At 44.0% G+C, this 23,057-nt stretch overlaps 1 protein-coding gene across 1 annotated transcript in view; it reads left to right on the plus strand.

The window, feature by feature from the left end:
* The window catches only part of LOC146811996 (inactive serine/threonine-protein kinase TEX14-like), a 696,679-nt gene that overhangs the window by 457,460 nt on the left and 216,162 nt on the right, over positions 1-23,057 (plus strand). The window contains exon 5 of the mRNA XM_085615117.1: positions 159-280. Coding sequence (XP_085471243.1) covers positions 159-280 — 122 coding nt within the window. The remainder of the gene's footprint in view (positions 1-158; positions 281-23,057) is intronic.

A 23,057-nucleotide genomic window follows, 5' to 3' on the forward strand; every position in this document is an offset into this window, starting at 1 on the left:
ATAACTTGATTATGCCTCACTCCTCTTCTTTGTGTGTTTGGACTTGTTCTGTTACTTACTCCCCTGGCCTCCCAAAGGCCCAGGTCTGTCTCTGCTGTTCTTGTTTCAGAAAAGACTGACATCTCTGGCAATGCCTGATGAATCTTGTCTCCCGGCAGGTCTTGGATTGCTTGCAGCAGTGCCTGGTCCACATGGCCCTGCTTTTCCGGTGCATCAGTGACCCTTCTATGCTGCCTGCTAATGATGAAGCCAGAAGCCGCCTGTCCCTTAGAAGCCTGCGGTAAGTCTTAAGGTTCAGGCTCCATTTAATGTGTTCTCTTTGAAGAATCTCCTCTTGTGTATCCTCCATTTGAGGTTAGATCTCTTTAAAGCATTCTGTTCCCTTTGAAGAATCTCCTCTTGTGTATCCTCCATTTGAGGTCAGATCTCTTTAAAGCATTCTGTTCCCTTTGAAGAATCTCCTCTTGTGTATCCTCCATTTGAGGTCAGATCTCTTTAAAGCATTCTGTTCCCTTTGAAGAGTCTCCTCTTGTGTATCCTCCATTTGAGGTCAGATCGCTTTAAAGCATTCTGTTCCCTTTGAAGAATCTCCTCTTGTGTATCCTCCATTTGAGGTCAGATCTATATAAAGCATTCTGTTCCCTTTGAAGAATCTCCTCTTGTGTATCCTCCATTTGAGGTCAGATCTATATAAAGCATTCTGTTCCCTTTGAAAAATCTCCTCTTGTGTATCCTCCATTTGAGGTCAGATCTCTTTAAAGCATTCTGTTCCCTTTGAAGAATCTCCTATTGTGTATCCTCCATTTGAGGTCAGATCTCTTTAAAGCATTCTGTCCGCCGCTTTCTATGGTCTTTCTGTTTCAGTTCTGTTTGCCCTTGACGACTGTTATCAGCAGATCTAACCTTAATTCACAATATTGATTAACGATTAGACAGCTGCTTTAATTATGAGATACTTAGAACGGTGGCTTGTGCGTGTTGTTGATGATATTGACCGACCACAATGTATGCATTACAGTTTCTTCTACTTACTGTACTAATGTACGTTTTTCAGTTATCTAAACTGCTGCGATCGGTTATTGAGAACATGAACTGCTGCGTATGCTGTTGAACATGAATTAGTTCTCAGAGTGTACTTCATATCTGTGACTGTCTGCCCCTTTCCTGTGGCTTTCATGCACTATTCCACTGCCCTTATTCTTTTCAGTCTGTCTGTCTTGTTTTTAGTCTCACAGAATTTTTTTCTCACCTTGCTGGTTTTGGATATTTGCTGACCATTTGTAGGTCTTACGACCGTTATCTTTAAGTAGTAAATAATATCATTGAAGAAAATCATGAAAACAAAAATTGCCGGAGTGCTAAGAGAAAATCAGGCAGGGTTGTTATCACTATTAACACTGTCTTTGCTAGGACCAGTCCCCCTAGTGTCTGTAGGCCATTTCAAGCGAGTGTAGCAAATAAGTACATGTGCAGTTACATTTGCTTCCGCCGCTTTTCAGCCTACCCCAGTATCCAAGCTCGTGTGAAGTTAGAATACCAAAAGCACGCTTCATTACGGTCAATGGACAGTCCATATAATGTATGCGCGCTTCATGCGCCCCCTTTCTTGTTGACAGAGAGGAGCATCGACATTCCCACCCCATATCCTTTCCAAGGATGCTCAGTTTAAGGGTGAGCGTCGACTTTCCCACCCCATCCTAGGATACTTAGTAGTCTCATGTTGACTGCTGAGAGGCAGTGAGAGGCTGAGAGGGATAAGTGGCAGGAGCTCTTCTTCCTCTGCTGCAAGTCACCAAGAAGTGATTTGACGGCCAGCACCACGAGAAAGCCCCTGTTCAGAGTGTTATTTCCATGTTGACTCGCACTGTGAGCTTAAGACATTAAATCAGAGCCAAAGAAAGCACCGCTTCTTAATAACTCTTCTCCACCACTAATCATAGGTTCCTGGATTCATCATGGGTAAGTGGACACATCCTTCTCACACACTCATTCTAAACACGGGATACACCATGAATCCATGTGTCAACTGGAGCATCATCCACCTTCTTGCTCTCTTTCAACCTCTGACCTCTGAAGTTTAACTGACCACAGTCCAGACCTTCTGACCATAGCTTCCTTTATTTGTTTATAGTTCATTTGATCAGCTACAGGCATTCTCCCAATGACCGCTTTTCATTTTATGGGCAAGTAACTCTTGAAGTGACTGACTTGGAAATATTATTTACAGTGTGCCTTTACAAATAATATCGAATCCCACAAACCATTGCAAAATATCCTTGCCATCCACATAGTTGTACTATAATGCAACAATTAGCACGTGGGACTCATTTGTCTAATACCTCTCATGTGACTCCATGGTATGCAAATTCATTCAGTTACTCATTAATTGTTGAATAATAACCTTAGGCATAAGGCACATAACGCATTCTATACTAAATATGCTTTTATATATTGTAATGTAAGTGCAGACAACGCAGTGCTGAAATGGTGAACATATATATAATATAGAAAGCGACTGTTTGAAACAGCAAGTTCGGTTATTTTCAATAGTTGAAGTAAGAGTTAGTATCTGTTAGTATATACAGTAGCTCCTAGCAAAATGGAATGCTAAAATAACCAGTAGAGGGGTTTTAACATTTCAGTCCGTGTTTACTTGTCGGATCTCATCAGCGTTAGTGGCATCTGACTGACGCATCTGTACCAAAAGTAAACTCAGTCCATGTACCATTATTGTCCATCATCCTATATCAGCTAACTGACAAATATATCTACTCACTACACTCTCTGTGAGCATCGGGGCATTCATAATGGCCGCCACCTTCAATGTACGAAAGTCTACAATGAAGGCAACAAATCTAAATACTCATTTGCCTATAAAGAAAATACTCTCTTCATAATTCTAGAGAGCATATCCCAAATCACACATGCTGTTTATGTGAGTGGATATGTCCAAGACAAGTGTGCCCATCACTTACTAAGCCAATGTAACATCTGTGTCTCATGTCATGATATTTCCATAGGGCCATATCCATACTTCTAGAGAACATAAATAGAGAAACCTTGAAACTATGTCCAAACAAATGTTAACTGCTGCTCTAAAATCACCCATGTGATTTCAATTAAAGCCCGGTCTATTGAATACTGGAAATCACTACTTTGTGTCAAATATTAATGAATGTCTGCAAAAACGAACCAAGCATAACCAATTATGAAAGTTAAAACTTCAGAAGATTCACCATCATACCTGTGTGGGTGCTCGCCCCACCTGTTTAATTGCAGGCAGCAACAATCAAGAGCCCAGGATACGGAAATCACTACACTCAACAGTGTTAAGTTAATGCTTTCCTTCGATATGCTGCCGCCATCAATGGAAGACCAGGGAGACACACGGGAGACGCTCCCCTTTTAATCAGCAACTAGACCGACATCCACCTCTGCCATTTTGAGAGTTTGACAAACTGATTCTGTGGGCTTTGCATGTGAAAGACCCAACCCTCGGAACTTCCCTTCAGAAAAAACTCAGCTCACAGCAGATCTCCTATCGTCGTGGTGCCGCTCACTGCACTTCTCAACCTATGGGACGTCACTTCACACTCAAGGAGCTAAAATGAAAGTATAGTGAGCTATGCCAATCAACTGGTAAATTAAGGTGGGCTTCTACCCTCATGGTAGTCCGTGTGTTCAATATAAAAACACCCATTGTTATCAAAGATATGATACCAGCATCAACAATATATCAACCAGTTATGGTATTAGTCCACTGCTTATGTTACCCTGGTCTTCAACTATATGCATCAACATACCTCCAGGTGTAGTGGCACGTCACATGCCTTGTCAAAGCATACTGAACAACGTAAACCTCACTGTCCGTTATATCCCCACTGAACCACATTACTCTGACACTGGGCCTCGTACCCTAAAGCCTATCAATATAGCGTGTCAAATGATATACGATCAACATGCACTTAGAAGGGAGAATTATGTAGAGGTCGACAATGAGGTATAAGTAGATCGCGTTCATTCCCTCCAGTGGGCAGTTATATCCTGTCATGGATGTGAATGCCAGTGGGACAAGTCCATCTCTCAAACCATATGTTGTAGTGAAACAGTCTATATCTGTAGAACCTAAAGCCTTTTTAGGTCATGAACATCATTCAGTCCCTTAGTTGTGCTTTCATGCAGGTCAATCCATTTGCATTCTCTTATTTCTAGCATGGTGGAGATGTTGCTGCCTCTATTGTCCAGTGTTGCTACCTCCACCACTTGCCAATAAATGTCGTTCTCAATTTGTCTTTGCTCTGCAAAGTCTCGGGCCAACAGGGCACCTTCGATCTTGCAATTGATTATGCTCCAGTGCTGTCCGATGCATTGTTTAATCATCTGCGAGGTTTGGCCTATGTACAGTCTATTACAGGGACATCTAATTATATACACCACTACACCACACTCCTGGAGTTACTCCAAGTAAATGTTCACATCTCCATAACAAGAGTCTTAGTATCAATTGTAAAGTTGCAGGCACTTCAAGTTCCACATCTAAAATGACCCTGTATACTCAGCCAACCCCATAGAGTTGTAATGCCTTTTTTTACCAATAGTGTGTCTGTGAGCTCTGACTACAAAGTCCTTCTTGTTCTTTTGCCTCTTGAATGTGAACAAGGATGTCTCCGTACATGTGTCTTTCAGCAAGGGCCATTGTCTCCTGATAATCTTCCTAATGTCATTACTCAGAAGGGGAATAGGTGCTGATTTCACTACTCTATTCTGTGAGTCATCTCTTGTTTTAGGCGTTAATAGGCTATCCATCTTACATAACCAGTCCATCTTAATTTCTCTGGACACAATCTTTTTGGATAGCCTCTCTCGAGCATTAACTTTTGGTAGCTCTGCTTCTCTGAAGTAATTTTTGTTTAAATAACAACTTCTGCGTAGTTGCAAAAATTGTCCAAAAGGTAAGTTGTCTCTCAGAGCCCGGTGGTGGTGACTGTTATATCTTAACGAGGCGTTTGTGTCTGTGGCTTTCTTGTAGAGAGTGATGCTCAGTGTGCCTTCTCTGTGCTTGACTAAAAGGTCAAGATAATTGAATTCAGTCTTATTATGATTTGATGTGAATGTAAAGTATGTGCTCAGGTTGTTGAGCCACGAGATAAACTCCAAGACTCCCCCCCCCCTCCTCCATGCTGTAGCAGAAAAATATAATCTATGTAGTCTTTCCAGCATCTGATTTTGTCTCTAAATGTATTACTGGAGTGATAGATTTTGTTCAACTCAAATGCTCCCATATAGAGGTTCGCTACATTCGTAGCAAAGCAAGCCCCCATCGCTGTCCGTTTGATTTGCCTGTAATAGTCGTTCTGAAACACAAAATAATTTCTCTTGAGGGCAAATATAGCTAGTTCAACAATAAATGTTGCATTGTGATACTTTAGTCCATCTTGTGATTGTTCTCTCAATTACTTTAATAGCCTTATCCTGAGGGATATTGGTGTATAGTGATTCCATATCAAGAGAAACCAAAATCCATCTTTGTTATCATTTGTTTTTTGAACATATTTTTATTAGCATTTAATATATTAGCAGTTAGACAAATATGGTCGCGGCATCACACCATTCACTAATTAAGTTACAATACATAACACTGACATGAGACGCGTATTTGCCAAACTGTATCCAAATATTTTACCAACAGCCAGTGTTGAGGGTCCACAATAATCATAGTGTATGTGGAAATAACAGCTCTTCGTGTCTATGGTACTGCCATATGAAATCATGTCATTGTGGTGCATTATCTAATCTTTATGTATTTATAATTATAAGATGGTCTAACCTGTTTTGGGGAGGAGCTTCAAAGGGAATGCCTCCCTCATGGTACTTAACAAACTCAACTATCAACTAACATTTGCTGGGTGGTGCAGGGAATTCCAGTATCTATGAAAACACACTGGGGGACTTATAGGGCTGGGTGGGCGATGGTTGGGGGGGTTATTCTAACCAGCCACTAGCCAATAGGCTTTCTCATCTTGGTCATGGTTGAGCGTGGAGGTGATCTGAGGGGCGCCTGTCACCCGCATCTGACACAATTGCAGGGGCTCTTCAGGTCATTTCTCCAGTCTCTACTCTTCTCTCATGGCCCTTAGCAGGGGCCGTTCACCAGACTAGTTTCCCTGGGCGCATGCCCACTGCCCAACTGGGATCCATCCCGGCTCTCCTCTTTGCCGCTATATTCACGTTTCGGATGTTCCCAGGTATCTAGGACCTCCTTCCATTACTCCGCAATGGGGCATCGCCTCAGTCCTTTCGATTCTTCCCTAGACCGGACTTGTCCTTCCGCCCCAGCCCAATGATACACTTAAGGGATTGAATATGGGTCTCTGTGGGCAATGTAATGTAAAGTCACAAATTGTAAGCCAATACATGGCAGGAGTAGAGGTAGGAACTTTTTGAAATAGAAATGAATTGTAAATGTACTTATGCAGATTCTGTTTGAATTAAGGACGTAATTACATTTGATATATATGTGGTACAGGATAAGTGGTAAGCCGATACACAGCATTATTTCATAACTATCCAGTTGTCATTACTGATTAATTTTATTGAAGATTTATTCACGTGATGGACAGAGAAAGCAAGTCTATTTGAGGGACTGAATTACCAACATAATGCTGTGGTATGGCGGATGTGATCACTATGTTCGTTAGTCCTTCGTCGACATCCAGAGGTGCCAAATGATAATCTTCTTATAAGATATCGTGAGATATATGTGACACAGGATGAACGGCATGCCGATACATGGCAAGATATTTATTATGAATTTAATTGAATATATATTCATGGGACGGGCAGAGAAAGTGAGTCTATTCGAAGGACTGTATTATGTTACTAATCAGATACTGTTCCAATATGGCGGTTGTGATTACTCTGTACCTTAGTCCATTGTTTATATCCATGTGACAATTTCTATTTATAAAAAAACATTCTTTTTTGGCGTGCATGTTAAACATCGAAAAAGGCACAAGCCGAAACGCGTCTGTTTGCTCTGAATAAATGGATTGTAAACTGCCCCCGTGAGTGCTCTTTTCTTGACGAGAGGAGGAGAAAAAAGAGCGTTTATATTTCGTGGACACACCCCATCACAGAACCCGTCCAAGAGTGCTCCTGAAAAGGTGAATTGGAGCAGTGATATATATATATAAGTGTAAAACCTGCAAGGCTTGCCTCCACAGAGTTAACACCAAAACATACAAAAACCCCTTCAGTGACAGGGAACATAAGATCCATAAGCTCCTCACATGCAAAACAGAATATGCCACTCCCCTTTAATAACTTTCCAAAAAAAAGCTTACATCAACAACAAGCAATCGCAACAACTTTAATCCGTTTCTAATTCAATATGACGACAGAAAATTACAACAGGCGGGCCAATGAAATATTCATCATACAAAAAAGAAAAAAACTCGCCCTGACACGCCGCGTTAAAGTTTTATTCAATCTCCGAAATTCCGGAAAAACATAAACAACCCAGTCACCATGACGACGTCCATACGTAAGCACGCCGGAAATCCCTCAAGAACCTCCCAACACGTAGAAGCGGCTCAGAGCACCATGGCAATGCAGGAAACGTAAGGAAAGAAAAACGCCGAAAAAGAAGAAAAAACTACGACTCCTCAAGAGAAGACGGCTCGTTACTCAACAACACAGAAAAAGGTATGGGACACCCAAACGAGCACAATCTACTAACAAGCATGTGGCTTAGGAGCACCCGCAACTATGAAATAGCGACATCAGTAAAACAATCCGACACAACGCGGGAGATGTAATCACACCCGGAACTAAACATCAAGGGCACAATATCCGGTACTTTAATTCAGTTGTTTACCGTTTCACCACGAGTTATTATCACTAGTAACCAACACAGGGCACTAAGTTCCGCCAGTCTCGTTACGGTCACCACCAGACGGCATGGCCATGCCCCCACAAAGCACTATTCTATAAGCCACCCTTCAGATATCAAATTTCACGAGGACAGTCATGACACGAATGAATCTTTCTGTCACCCTCGACTACATACTCAAAACCCCCCTTCCCCTTCCATTTGCAGTCACGCAGAGAGAAACCAGTCGCTTTAAACAAGACGAATCCAATCGAGAAAGTTGGTCACTTGCAACCAAGAACCGTAAGGTAGGAACATGATTACATCAACACATGATTATAACCAGACAAGTGCTACACTAAAAGTACTAAAACTTTCACAATTCATTCATGTATTACAGACAAAGTCGAAAAGTCACCATTACCAGAGTGCACGTAAGTCCTTACAATATCTCAGTGTCTACAACGTCCTACTCCAGTTCAAACATTAAAACAGCCACATCTTTGTCCCCACAGGAATAGATGTCCGACCCCAACCGCACAACAGCCCTGAAGACGACCGTACAAATATAATACAGGTCCCTCGTGCTACAGGTCGAAACGCGTTGGCTAACAGGCCGAGATCTAGAAAACACTGGGAGAGATTAATCTAGACTTTAGAACTCCCCAAAAGAGCGAAAACAGCAAACATCAAACAAGTCCAGTGCTCCCTTAATCTATCGTGTCACAAGCACTTGACTCTGCCTAGGACCTTACTAACTTCAGGAACTAGAGGAATTAACTTGCTTCAGCTCTTAGAGATATAGAAAATCGGACAACCTATTATTGTCAAGAATTCTTCATTTGTTTGTTTTCAATCTTTTTTTGATTTGTGTATAATACGTCTATAAGTCACTGTATAAATGTATATATTTGTCACTGTTTTATATGTAAAACATTTGTTTTGAAAAATGAAGTTGTGTTCACTCAGCCCTGAAAATAACAAGAAAGTATAATAATCTATTTACAAACCGCAGTCATTAAAAAGGCTAGCTGGAAAAATACATTTTGTGATCAATGGTGTCAGAGGTATATGTATGTCACAAAAAACCTATCCTGAAAGTCTCGGGGTGATTCATCAAGCGGGTACTGAGAGGGGTCCCAAAACGTGTTTTCCCCATGCAATTTTCCATAGGAATCTTTAGTCGCAGCAACAGCCTGAACTGCTGAACGGAATTACACCAAATTTGGCAAAAAGGTAGCCCTTGGTTCAGAGTTGTGCCTTTTGGTTTAATGATGTAAATCCGTTCAGTAGTTCCTGAGAAAATCAAAAGTAAAATCACATATATATCTGGGCAGAGCCTAACCATACATCTCATCGTGAGATCTGATTGGCTGTCAGCACTTCATCCAAGAAGTGTTGGCAGCCATCTTGGGACAAATATACATGATAGCACCGCATTAAAAAGCATTGCAGTTAATAGAAGGTTTTAAGACTTTAGTTACATTATAAATCATTTGTTGATGGTACCATACTCATTTTAGGAATTGTGGTGTGTTCTAAGGTGATTTTACCATGTGAAAAAGCCTTCTGTTGGGATATCATGAATCATGTTTGAGACTAAACTATTTTCTCATGCTTTTCCCACAGAGGTTTGGAAGGTGATCTATAAGCTAAACTGAGAGCATATTTTCTGTAAATTCACATTATCTTTCTCAGTCATGTGAGAATGAAGTCTGACATTCTCAGTAAAACATGTACATCCAACAAGGGCAGAGACTGTCAGTTGATTCCTTTGTGTTCTACTGCAGCTTGCCAGAGTGTTCTAGCGAACAACTAGAGCGCTAACAGTCCTACTTATGACAAACGTGTGGCACACCTGAAGCCATCTTGATTGGAATAAAGTGGTAACTCTTAAAACATTTAATTTAAAAAGGAGCAAAATGAGGGGGTTCATTTTGCCATAGAAAGTATGATTAGTGCTGCAGAAAGAAAAATTAGGGCACATTTTGAGTGACTTCTCAAATCCTCTTTAATTTCATTAAAAACATTCTGACATGCAGATGCACTTTCAAAACCAGCAGCAGACATCCCTGGTGAGCAGTAGCTTTACTACAGTGATCTAATGAGCAACTAGAGCGCTAACATTCTGAATTTATGGCAAATGTGTGACACATCTGAATGCCTTCTTGATGGAATCAAAAAACTGACAGTATTTCCTACTGAGGAGACTGTACTAAATGAGGAAATTAGGAAACTTCATAACAAATAAGTATCCCAAGATGGCCACCAGAGACAAAAGAACCCAAATGTAGCACAAATATCACCCAGATGTAGCCCACGTATAGCCCAATGACAGAATGTCACAGAGTGTTCTAAAGAACAACTAGAGCGCTAACAGTCTTACTTATGACAAAAGTATGGCACACCTGAAGCCATCTTGATTGGAATAAAGTGGTAACACTTAAAACATTGTATTTGAAAAGGAACAAAATGATGGGGTTCATTTTGCTATAGAAATTATGATTAGTGTTGCAGAAAGAAAAATTAGGGCACATTTTGACTTCTCAAATCCTCTTCTATTTAATTAAAAGATTCTGACATTAGACTGAAACATGCACTTTGAATACCAGCAGCAGACCTCCCTGGTGAGCAGTAGCTTTACTACAGTGATCTAATGAGCAACTAAAGTGCTAACATTCAGAATGTATGGCAAATGTGTGACATATCTGAATACCTTCTTGATGGAATCAAAGTAAAAAACTGAAAGCATTTCCTACTGAGGAGACTGCAGTAAACGAGGAAATTAGGAAACTTCATAACAAATAAATCTCCCAAGATGGCCACCAGAGACAAAAGAGCCCAAATGCAGCACAAATATCACCCAGATGTAGCCCACGTGTAGCCCAATGACAGAAGTGTGCAAAACACTTTTTATTTTTTGTGGTTTTGCAGTTTTATATAGTGTAGACTTGTCAGGTATAGGAGTGCTTTACATGAACATTGGTTACATCACACAAGAACAAATTCATTTTGGTTGTAGACATGGGGAGATTAAGTGATTTGACATAATGTCGAGCTGAAGCAGAAACTCCAACCTGGTTCCCCAGTTGCATAGTCGGCAGCTCTGGAAGTAACACCACATCCTCTCCCCTTAGTGCAACATTTAATCAAGTAGTCAACTGCATAAAAAAACACAAAGATAACAAATAATTTAAAAATGCTTTGTCTCTATTTGAAAACTCAGAAAATATGTCCTCATTAGAGCACTAACCATAATTTTGATGCAAATAAGACCCTCTCATATACGTAATTTTTAAAGGAAATGCTCTAGGTATTACAGTTTTGAATGCATCAAGATGACGTCAGGCGTTCCACACTTTTGTAATAAATATAGAATGTTAGCAATCTAGTTATTCATTAGGATACTGTTGAGAGGCAGAGGCCAGTGGCACAGACTCTGAAAATTGAAGGCAGGTAGGAGGGTGCAGAGGGAACAATTTGACCACACTGGGCAGGCAGGAAGGGCAGTGGCAGCACAACAGACTATGGAGGGCAGTGGAAAGGGGGCAGGGGCAACACACCAACAATACAGGACTGGCAAGAGAGGCTGTGGCAATATAATAGACCATTGTGGGCAGAAGGAAGAGGCAGTGGTAGTACAACCATACATGCCAACAGACCCGATTCAGCCAGAAAACGACCAATGTTTTTAAGCTCAAATGGGCTTTATTTGATCTGTCTCCTGTCTACAATCTCCTCTTTTTCAATGTAACTCAAAGGGGAAAATTGATACCCTAGGTTTTTTCAAAATCTCCCTCTTACCAAGTTCAAAATGTTCGCAAGTATGGTACATTGGATCATGGAAGGCAGGAGGAATTGGGATAGGGACATGGACTCGGATAACAGAGGACAGGAGGGACATGGAGAGGTGCACCAAACTGACCCTACATGGCAGGCATCTGGGTTTGCGGCAGCACAATACACCACACAGGGCATGCGGGACGGGAGTGCAGCACAACAATCCATAGAAAGCAATAGGGAGGGGACTGGACCATGCACCTGGACAACAGAGAACAGAGAGGAAAGAGGCAATGGTAGCTAGCTGACCATAATGGACAGACAGGAGAGAAAGCTGCAGCATAGCAGACCATAAAGGGCAGGAGGGACGGATCAGGGGCATTACAATGGAACAGACAAGTCAGGAGGGAGGTAATAGGGGTCTGCACATGGAAAGGTGGCAGGGCAGGAGCAGCAAGATGACCATGGAGGTCAGGCAGGATGGGCACTAGAAGCAAGACACACCATGGAGAGCAACAGTGAGTCTATGATGGCATACACACAGACCATAGAGGGAAGGTGGGAGGGGGTCAGGTGCAGCTAGCTGACCACACTGGGAAGGTGGGAGGGGCCGTGGCAGCACAGAAGACCATGAATGGCCAGCTGGAGGGTTAGTGGCAGCACAATGGCTATGATGGGCAAGAAGGAGGATGCAGGGGCATGCACAAAGGACCATGGAGGATAGAAGGGAGGGTCAGGACCTGGGCACAGACAAGAGAGTTCAGGGGAAGGGGCCTCACAACAGACCACGCGGGCTAGGCAGGAGGAGCAGTTGCAGCACAACAGACCAGGGAGGGCAGAAGGGTGTGGCAGTAAAATGGACCATGGAGGACAGGAGGAAGGGGATAGGGGCATGGAATGTGGACAGGCAGGGTGGAGGTGGCAGGGACAGGTTACAGTCATCTGACAATGTTAGGCAGGTGGGAGGGGAGTGGCAGCTCAACAGAACACTCAGAGTAGATAGGAGTGGTAGGTCTATGGAACATGGTGGGCAAAAAGGATGGAGCAGGGGCATGCACAAAGACATCGGAGGGCAGGGGGAAGGAGAATAGGGGCAGCAAGCTAAGCACAGAGGCTAAGCAGGAGGTCAATGATGGGGCATAGAATTGGGCAATGGAGGGCAGGAGGAGTGGACTGGTAGATCATGCTAAATGGAGGGCAGTGGCAGCACATCAGACCATGCATGGCAGGAGGGATGAGACTAGTCCATGGATTCAGACAACAGAGGATAGGGATGAGGTGGATGGGGCAGCAAGCTAACTGTTCAGAGAAGGCGGGAAGGCCAGTGGCAGAACAACGGCCACACAGGGCTTTAATAAGGGAACAGGGACATGGACTTGGACAATGGATGGCTAGGAGGAGGGAAGGCAGGAGCAGCAAGCTTGGGTGGGGCCAGCACAATGCCAGGCCCTGCTTCCATTGTGATATGCATCTTACATAACGTTAAAAAAAACTAGATATTTGCTGAAAAACACAAAGATTACAGGGACGGTATAGTTAGACTCAGATTTCACTCATACACAACCAGTGAAATTCAGCCGTTATAGTTACCTGAGCTAACTATAACTTACGCCCCCGCAATGTACTGCTAATGACCTCAGACATCACATTATTCATGACATGGTCAGTTACATCCCTCATGACATCACTCATGACATCTCTAATCTCTAATGAGCTGTGAATGGAATGGAACTATACTCGCTAGAACTTTATTTAGGAATAGTGTGTGTATATTAACACCCCTTTTTTTCCTTTTCTTTCGTGTAAGAACCATTATAATACGCAACGTGCCCAGATTAATATGGCCGATAGCCTTTCACTTTAAAGTAATGTGTAGTCCCTTGTTTATGTTGATGTTTGCAATTCTAAGTATGTTTACTATGAATAAGTCACGTTGACGAACATACAGGTATGGCGGTCACGGGGCAAGATATGCTGAAATGACATTGTGTGCATATTAACACTTGTTTTCTTTTCTTGTATCAATTCCTGAATTTTCACATCGTGACCAGGCCAATATGGCCGCCAGCTTTTTGGATTACAGTAATGCACTGCTGATGACGTCACATATTACATCACTCATGACATGGTCAGTGACATCACTGATGACATCACTGATGACATCTCAAATGACATCACTGATTACATCATCTACGTGATCATCTGATGCACCTCCTCACACCCTAAAATACAGACTACCATTCTCGAAACCATAGACACACCAATACTAGTACAGCTACAATATTCTGTGCACTATGCATGCAGACCTCTAACCAGCTACATAGCTTTGATACACTCTTCTAAATACCCAGTTAGTACCTATGCAGTCTAGGAATCCATCTGTCTGTCCCATGCACTTCTCCATTCACCCATTCAGCATTATCTACGTATCCTATCACTCCACCAATACCTAAGCACTTATAAATTCAGCACGCACTTTCTTTGCAACACTGAAATTCCTCCAGTTATTAGTCCTATACTTAAGGAATGGCGTAGTCAAAAACCCAAGTGCAGGTACAATATTTTGTACATTATGCATGCACACCTCTAAACAGCTACAAACTATTGATAAGCTCTTCTAAATACCCAGTTAGTACCTATGCAGTGTAGGAATCCTCCTGTCTGTCCCATGCATTTCTCCATTCACCCATCCAGCACTATCTACTCATCCTATTACTCCACCAATACCTAAGCACTTATAAATTTACTATACAGTCTGTTTGTAATACTATAATTATTCTAGTTACTAGTCATGAACTTATGGAATGGCCTAGCTACTTACACAAGTGCATCTATAATATTTTGTGCACTATCCAAGCAGACCTCTAACTAGCTACATACTGTTGATACACTCTTCTAAATACCCAGTTAGTACTCATGCAGTGTAGGAATCGTCCAGTCTGTCCCCTGCACTTCTATCTACTTATCCTATCACTCCACCAATACGTAAGCACTTATAAATTAAGTGTTCACTGTTTGCAGCACTGTCATCATTCCAGTTACTAGTGGTATTCTTTTAAAATGACCTAGGCACCAACACAAGTACACATTAAATATTCTGTGCATAATCCCTACAAATCTCTAAGCAGATACATACTATTGGTCAACTCCATTAAATACTGAAGTTGTACCCATGCAGCGTAGGACACCTCCTGTCAGTCTCATGCAATTCTTCAATCACCCATCCAGCACTATGTTCTTATTGTATCAGTCTGACAATACCTAAGCACTTATGGGGCAGATTTACAAGCACCCTGCGCCACCAGTACGTAACTTTTAGTAACGTAGTGATGGCGCCAGGCACTCCTTCATATTTCCAAGGAGAGGAAAAGCCACCCTGCGTGGTTTTTCCTCTCCTTGTAAATACGACCCCTTCATACACAGAACTTTGCGTTGAAGGGGGTCCCATAGGTGTTGCTGTGGGTGTTCCCACGCAACAACCATACAACAAGACACATCTCCAGATTTATGAGAAATCATAAAACTGGAGATGTGTGTGAATGCTGCGCCATCCTAGAGTTGGTGTAGCAAGGCGCATCGAGGAGAATTGATTTCATTTCTCCTAATTTTTTCCTCTTTCAATGCATGCTGCATTACACAGCATACATTAAAGGAGGAAAATGCCTTTACTGATTGTTTTTGTGCAGGAAGTTGTCCCTTCCTGCACAAAAACAATCATTACACAACACAGACATCCTTGCACCATGGTGCCTGTGTCACCGCATGGCTGCAGTTTGTGCAGCAGTGCAGAGGGAAGCACAGAGTTGCAACATATTCATGTACATATGTCACATTCCTGTGCTTCGGAAGTGCCACAGTGCAGTGCAGCTAAAGAGCTTGCAGTGTCACGCTGCAGTACTTTTTTTTTTAAGTCACATGGGATCCGCGCTCTCTGCGCTCACGAAGCACGCACCCGATGCGACTTCGCGAAAATATATTTAAAAATAATATAAGTTTATTATAAGTACAAATATATTATATTTATGAATATCTTAGATAGTCTCTTGCCCTAATATGTATATTAAACACACATACATATCATTTTAGAACATACATTTTTTTTGCGGGAGTCGCGCACCCAGCGCGCCCCAGCACGTATATGACGTCAGGCGGGACCCGCCACTGCGCAAGCGTCGCGTACCGTAATGCGAATATGTCGCAAATGCGCGGGAGCAGGAGTCGCGGACTGGTCGCATACCCATCGCGCAAATCATGTAATAGTAATGTATATGATGTAACTAAAAAACACGCAGCCGTCGCACACTGTACGCGGATCCTTCACGACGTTTCTTAAATGGCGGCTACAATCCGCGCACCCACCGTGATGTGTACTCTTTGGTTGCACGACTCTGAAAAAGTTTTGGAAACATTTTTAAAAAAAAGAAAATAATATAAATATATTAAAATAAAAAAATAAAACAAAAAAGTTAAACAATATTTCAGTTTTAATTTTTTATTTTTTGAAATTTTCAGAAAAATATATAATGTTATTTAATGAATAAAATGTTTATAAATAAACAGTTAAAAAACAGTAGAAAATCAGTACAAAAAAACTACTATTACACTTAAGAATTAGCATTAAAAAAACCTTTGAAATTCACTGAAAAAACCATAGGTTTCAGAGACGTTATAGTTAGAAATAAGCATTTAAAAAAGCTTTGAAATTCACTAAAAAAACATGGGTTTCAGAGACGTTATAGTTAGAAATTAGCATTTAAAAAACCTTAGAGATTCATAGAAAAAAACATAGATTTCAGGGGTGTTATATTTAGCTGGACATTTCACTCGTACAAAACCATAGAAATTCCTCCATTATAGTTAGTTCTGCTAACTATAACTCGCGCGCCCGCAATGCACTGCTGATGATGTCACATATTACATCATTCATGACATTGTCAGTGACATCACTGATGGCATCACTGATGACATCACTGTGGCCAAAATGAAACACACCAACAAGGAGCACAAGTCACACAACCCGCCAACATCACACCACTGAACGAGCATAGAAGTAAAAACCACGCTGCATTCATACAGGATGTGTACAAAGGCCGGTCGTTGGTGTTGTGGGATGTCTGCGACCGTGGTCATCATGGATGAGATGCCCAGCACGTGGCACATGGGCGAGTTCACTGTCTGTTACGTTGCCAAACAGCTGCTCCTCCCTCCCATGAGCCCCCACACTTTTGTACGGTGCGCTGTTGTATCTCGTGCACTCGTACGGCACACCATTGTAATGCCTATTCGCGCATGTCCTGCTGCATTCCAACTACACCATCACAGTGCCATTTGGAGGTGGTGCATGCCACTTTACAACATCGACTGCTGCGGCCCTTGTGGCAGGCCACACCAGAACACAGAGACACACTTACCGTACTTCCTGTACCCAGACATGTCCAAGACACCCCGTTCCCCTTGCCGGATAGGCACACCCCTGCGCTGACCTGTGTACCCCGGACCAGCACACGCCGGTTGTGCATGCAGGAGGATGCGTGCGTAGCTACATGTCCAGGCTCACTGCCAACGCTGAGGTGACAGCACACTGTGATGTTGCAGGGCTCGTGCCTATCATGCTAACACAATGACCACAGGGACACACTTGCTCAGATGCGGGTTGGGGGGAGTTGGCGGTCCTGGAGTTGTTGCGATGAGTCTTGTGGCCCTCATGGGTATCCCTGTATCATGCTCATTGACTCTATGGCACCTGTGGGTGTTCTGGTGTGGCTCTTGGCTGTGTTCTCTTTCATTGTGCAGGTAGTCGTCCTGCTTAACACCAGCAGAAAGCAGGTGTAAAATCCCTGGTGCTAATGTGGCTTATCGCCGGAATTTGTTTCGCATTGCAGTTGGTGTGAAAGTTGCGATGTGATTTTTTTCGTGTGCAGAACAATATACGAACTGGGCAGTGTATCTCGTCAAGATCCAGCACCTGACGCACTATTCCCAATCAATATAAATACAATGAGATTTCTTAATTGTTTTTGTGTGTACACTGTAAGTGCAGCCACTACCTCAGTGCAGTCCAATACAGGATTTTAGTATTTAGAATAAATCGCAAAGGTGCACCTCGTGTCTTTTTTCACGTGAACGGCTAGTCTGCATTTCATTATCAGCACTTTAATGGAAGTACAGTTGAGAAAAATCTAACACACTATTCAGAAGTTGGTGCAAACTGCAGACATCACCAGTATTCCCGCGATAAGTGCCCCAAAATTTACCACCATGGTCGACTCCATCAAATAACAGTAATAAGAACAAGAAAGAGTCACACAGCAGTTAAGAAAACAACCAAAAACGTTAATTTTTTTTCAAAACTTTATTTTTTATAAACATATATATATGAACGATAAACTTACAAACAAAATGTATCAAAAATAATATAAAACAACTAGGCGGAACACTCCTGTGGGGACCATGGATGTCGACGACAGAGCCTGGAAAATAAAGCACAAAATAAGGACGTGTGTAATGCGCATATCAAAGGAGAGAGACACAGAGAAACAGAGAATGAAAAAAAAGCCAGAGAGAAAAAGAGAGGGAAGGAAAGAAAGGGAGTGAAAAAGGGAGAAGGAAGAGAGAGATAGAAGGAAAAGCGAGAGAGAGAGAGAGAGAGAGAGACACTGCCGCCCCTGCGCATCCATGAGCAAATAATTACCTTGTGCCACCGGAGTGTGCAGAAGTGGGCACTCCACGTGCCAGTCAAATTTCCGCGCATCCCAGATATATCGCTGAGTCCTGAGTCATGAATGGCGGAGACCACATCATCTTCTCCACGCCCGGCAGATCTCACACATGTTGCTGAGTACTGAGTCATCAATGGCGGAGACCACATCAGCTTCTCCGCGGCCCAGCAGATCTCACACATGTTGCTGAGTCCTGAGTCATCAATGGCGGAGACCACATCAGCTTCTCCGCGGCCCAGCAGATCTCACACATGTCGCTGAGTCCTGAGTCATCAATGGCGGAGACCATATCAGCTTTTGGGCCCGCTAAGCCTGTGGAACTCAAGTCTGTGCCACGTGGTGGTCGGCCCCTGATGGTCATATGAGCTTCGGTGGTATTAACCCTGTGCATCTGAAGTCCGCGCCAAGGGGGTGGTAGGCCCCTGACGGCTATACAGATCAAGGTGTGACTAACCTTCTGGGCAACTTTTCAAAGACTCTTTATGGTTGAGACACGTGGAGCGTCTGCCATCTAGTCAGCACCGGCAATAAAGGATGTGACGTTGTCGATCGATTATATTTGCATGGTCACATGGTCTGTGACGCATGTGCCGGATGGGTGTGGTGTGTGTGCAAACCTGCCCTCAGGCAGTGGCTGTGAGATGTTGAGAACTAGACCACTGACCTGCACACCAACAGCGAGTACGCCTGCGACAGGTAGTTACGTGGGGCCAACGTCGGAACTTAATCGGAGTGGCGTGGCGTACGACGGAACAGGGCAGGGATAGCTACAAGACGCAGACGGCTCGTATTACTGCGTCTGTGAGTCGAGCGGACAGGCCGCAGCTGTCCCTCTGCGAGCCTGGGTGCGAACTCTTCATAACTCACACTATATAAGTATTGAAAAATCATTTTGTGATTCAGTCCGTCAGCTGGCATTTGTCCGAGGCATTTGTGAAAACATATCGGAGTTCTTTCTGTGATAGATACCCCTTTGACGCTGCCTCTCCCCACATCAGCAGGTAACACACCCTCTTCCCACATTACCATCATACCCCCAACAACCTTCTTGGGCCCGGAAGTGTCCCTGTGTGGTTGGACAAAGAAGAATCTTAGTCATGTATAGATTTACAAATAAAAAAAAATATTTAAAGAAAAGAACAACAAATAAGACTGAAGGGAGTCTGGTGCTGTGGTCGCTGCAACGAAGTTGGGATGACTGCCATTCAGGACTCAGGACACAGTTGCACATGTGGGATCGGCTTGTGTTAAAAAGGGTTAGTGGGACTACGTGTCGCCGGCCTTGCATATCGAAATATGCCTCACTGATTGAAGGGAGTGTGGTGCTGTGGTCGGTGCCACGGACTTGGGGTCACTGCCATTCAGGACTCAGGACACAGTTACACATGTGGGATTGGCTTGTGTTAAAGAGCGTTAGTGGTACCAGAAGCATTGAGACTGTATGAGCCTGTGATGATGCTTGGTGTGGACGGGCCGCACTGGGAACAATGTGTCTTGGCTATTGGACTGCGTCATGTGGAATCAGGACTCTATCTGAATTGTGAGGCCTGCTGACCATAGTGTAGGCCAGAGGTAGCGGTGAGCAAGGGCCCACAGCCACGTGCATACGTTGGTGGCCCAACCGACCTGCGTAGTGCTGGTTCAATGGCACCACGTGTTGCCGGCCTTCCATATGCAAATACCCCTCACTAATAGAAGGGAATGTGGTGCTGTGGTCGGGTCACTGACGTTCAGGACTCAGGACACAGTTACACATGTGGGATCGGCTTGTGTTGAACAGGGTTAGTGGCACCACGTGCTGCTGGTCTTGCATATGGAAATATGCCTCACTGATCAGAGGGAGTCTGGTCCTGTGGTCGCTGCCACGGACTTGGGGTGACTGCCATTCCGGACTCGGGACACAGTTACACATGTGGGATCGGCTTGTGTTAAAGAGGGTTAGTGGGACTACGTGTCGCCGACCTTGCATATGGAAATATGCCTCACTGATCAGAGGGAGTCTGGTGCTGTGGTCGCTGCCACGGACTTGGGGTGACTGCTATTCAGGAGTCAGGACACAGTAACTCATGTGGGATCGGCTTGTGTTAAAGAGGGTTAGTGGGACTACGTGTAGCCGGCCTTGCATATCGAAATATGCCTCACTGATCAAAGGGATTCTGGTACTGTGGTCGCTGCCATGGACTTGGGGTCACTGCCATTCAGGACTCAGGACACAGTTACACATATGGGATCGGCTTGTGTTGGACAGTGTTAGTTGGCACCACATGTCCAAAATTCAAGTTGCGAGGTCTGCTGCCCGCAGTGTAGACTGCTGAGTGTTCGTTTGTACTTGAAAATGAATTTGGTGATTGTGCTAAAGCTATGACCGATATAAAAAATGTTCAAGAAGAAAGGATACTAAAAGGATATTATGTCGATTTGAGGCCTGTAATAGTTACGTGTCTAGTGGACTCTGTAGTTAATGAATGAAGAAATAATTTTCATTGTGAGCCCTACTGAGTGCAGTGTAGGCGTATGATGAAAAGATGAAATAAGTATAGAATACACTGACGAAGTGTTGTATTTTCTGAGTACAATCTTTTTGTTAGAAATTAGCATTTAAAAGTTGAATTGCGAGCTGTACTGCCTGCAGTGTAGACTGCTATTCCATGTTAGTTTGCATTTGATGATTAATTTGGTCATTGTAGTAAAGCTATAACTGATATAAAAAAAAGTTCTTGAAGCGAGGATACTAAAAGGATAATATGTAGGGTGTAGGACTGTGATAGTTACTTGCCTACTGGAGTCTGTAGTTGCATATGGAAATACCCCTCTCTGATCAAAGGGAGTGTGGTGCTGTGGTCGGTGCCACGGACCTGGGGTCACTGCTATTCAGGACTCAGGACACAGTTACACATGTGGGATCGGCTTGTGTTAAAGAGGGTTAGTGGGACTACGTGTCGCCGGTCTTTCATATCGAAATATGCCTCACTGATCGAAGGGAGTGTGGTGCTGTGGCCGGTGCCACGGACTTGGGGTTAGTGCGATTCAGGACACAGTTACACATGTGGGATCGGCTTGTGTTAAAGATAGTTAGTGGCACCACGTGTCGCCGCCGTTGCATATGTAAATATGCCTGACTGATTAGATGGAGTGTGGTGCTGTGGTCGCTGCCATGGACTTGGGGTCACTGCCATTCAGGACTCAGGACACAGTTACACATGTGGGATCGGCTTGTGTTGAACAGAGTTATTGGCACCACGTGTCGCCGCCGTTGCATATGGAAATATGCCTCACTGATCAAAGGGAGTCTGGTGCTGTGGTTGTCTCACGGAGTTGGGGTCACTGCCATTCAGGATTCAGGACACAGTTCCACATGTGGGATCGGCTTGTGTTGAAGACGGTTAGTGGCACCATTTGTCACCGGTCTTCCACAGTGTAGGCCAGAGGTAGCGGAGAGCAAGGGCCCACAGCCACGTGTATACCTTGGTGGCCCCACCGGCCTACGTAGTGAAGGTTCAGTGGCACCACGTGTCTCCGGCCTTCCAAATGCAAATACCCCTCACTGATCGAAGGGAGTCTGGTGCTGTGGTCGCTGCCATTCAGGATTCAGGACACAGTTACACATGTGGGATCGGCTTGTGTTGAACAGGGTTAGTTGGCACCACATGTCGCCGGTCTTCCACAGTGTAGGCCGGAGGCAGCGGTCAGCAAAGGCCCACAGGCAGGTGACGTTGACTTGAGCTGCACAGATTGAGAGCATTTGGTCTTCTTAACATATTATAGTCTCTTACACAATTTGCGTCGCTACTAATCTTGAAATGTGAACCGTGTAACCCCAGTGTAGGGCGGAGGCAGCGGTCAGGATGGGCGCACAGCCACGTGGCGTTGAGTTGAGCTGCATAGTTAGTGGCACCTGGAGTACTCAGCGTGTGCGCACCCTGCGATGATACGTGATCCCGGCGGGCCGCACTGGGAGCAATGTGTTTTGTCTAATGAATTCTGCCTTGATAAGGCCACGTGGCGATGACTTATGGTGCAGTGAGTTAGTAGCACCTGAAGCACACAGTGTGTGCGCACCCTGCGATGATGCGTGGTCTGGGCAGGCCGCACTGGGAGGTAACGTGTCTTGCGAACTGGACTGTGACATCTGCAATTGCCACTGCATCTGAATTGTGAAGGCAGTAGTCGGTACAGACATAAGTTGGTGGTGCTGTGCCGCTGGGACCGCAGGGGGCCTGTGTCGAGGAGGCCTGCGGTTATGGCGGCAGCCACGTGCCAGGGTGAGGGCTGCCGCTGTGACAGACTCGTTGGTCTTCCCACAAGTGAACCACGCCTAGGGCCTGGCCTATTTATTCATACTCCTACGCTGGAGTGGCGTACGTTGGAGCAGCCCACTCCGCTTCCGCTTCCAGGGGGGTACAACACAGCTACATGACCAAGATCTTCCCCACTGCCTGAGGTAACATGGTTGCGTCCACTGTGCACTACACTACAAGTATTAATAGTATATCTCCACATGGAGAGGTTTGTGCTTTGCATAGTGAGGTCTGTCCAGCACATCAGCGTTACACTTGGCATTGTGTGCTTTATTATTGATGGGTGACTTGCCTCCTTCATATATAGTTGGTTGCCACATCTCCCAACATTCAGCTATTGTGTGGCTGAGGGGCATGGCGTTTTGGGAAGGTCCGTTGTCCTGTTTTGCG

The sequence above is a fragment of the Triturus cristatus genome, chromosome 7 (genome assembly GCF_964204655.1).
Source record: "Triturus cristatus chromosome 7, aTriCri1.1, whole genome shotgun sequence".
NCBI classification, from domain to species: Eukaryota; Metazoa; Chordata; class Amphibia; order Caudata; family Salamandridae; genus Triturus; species Triturus cristatus.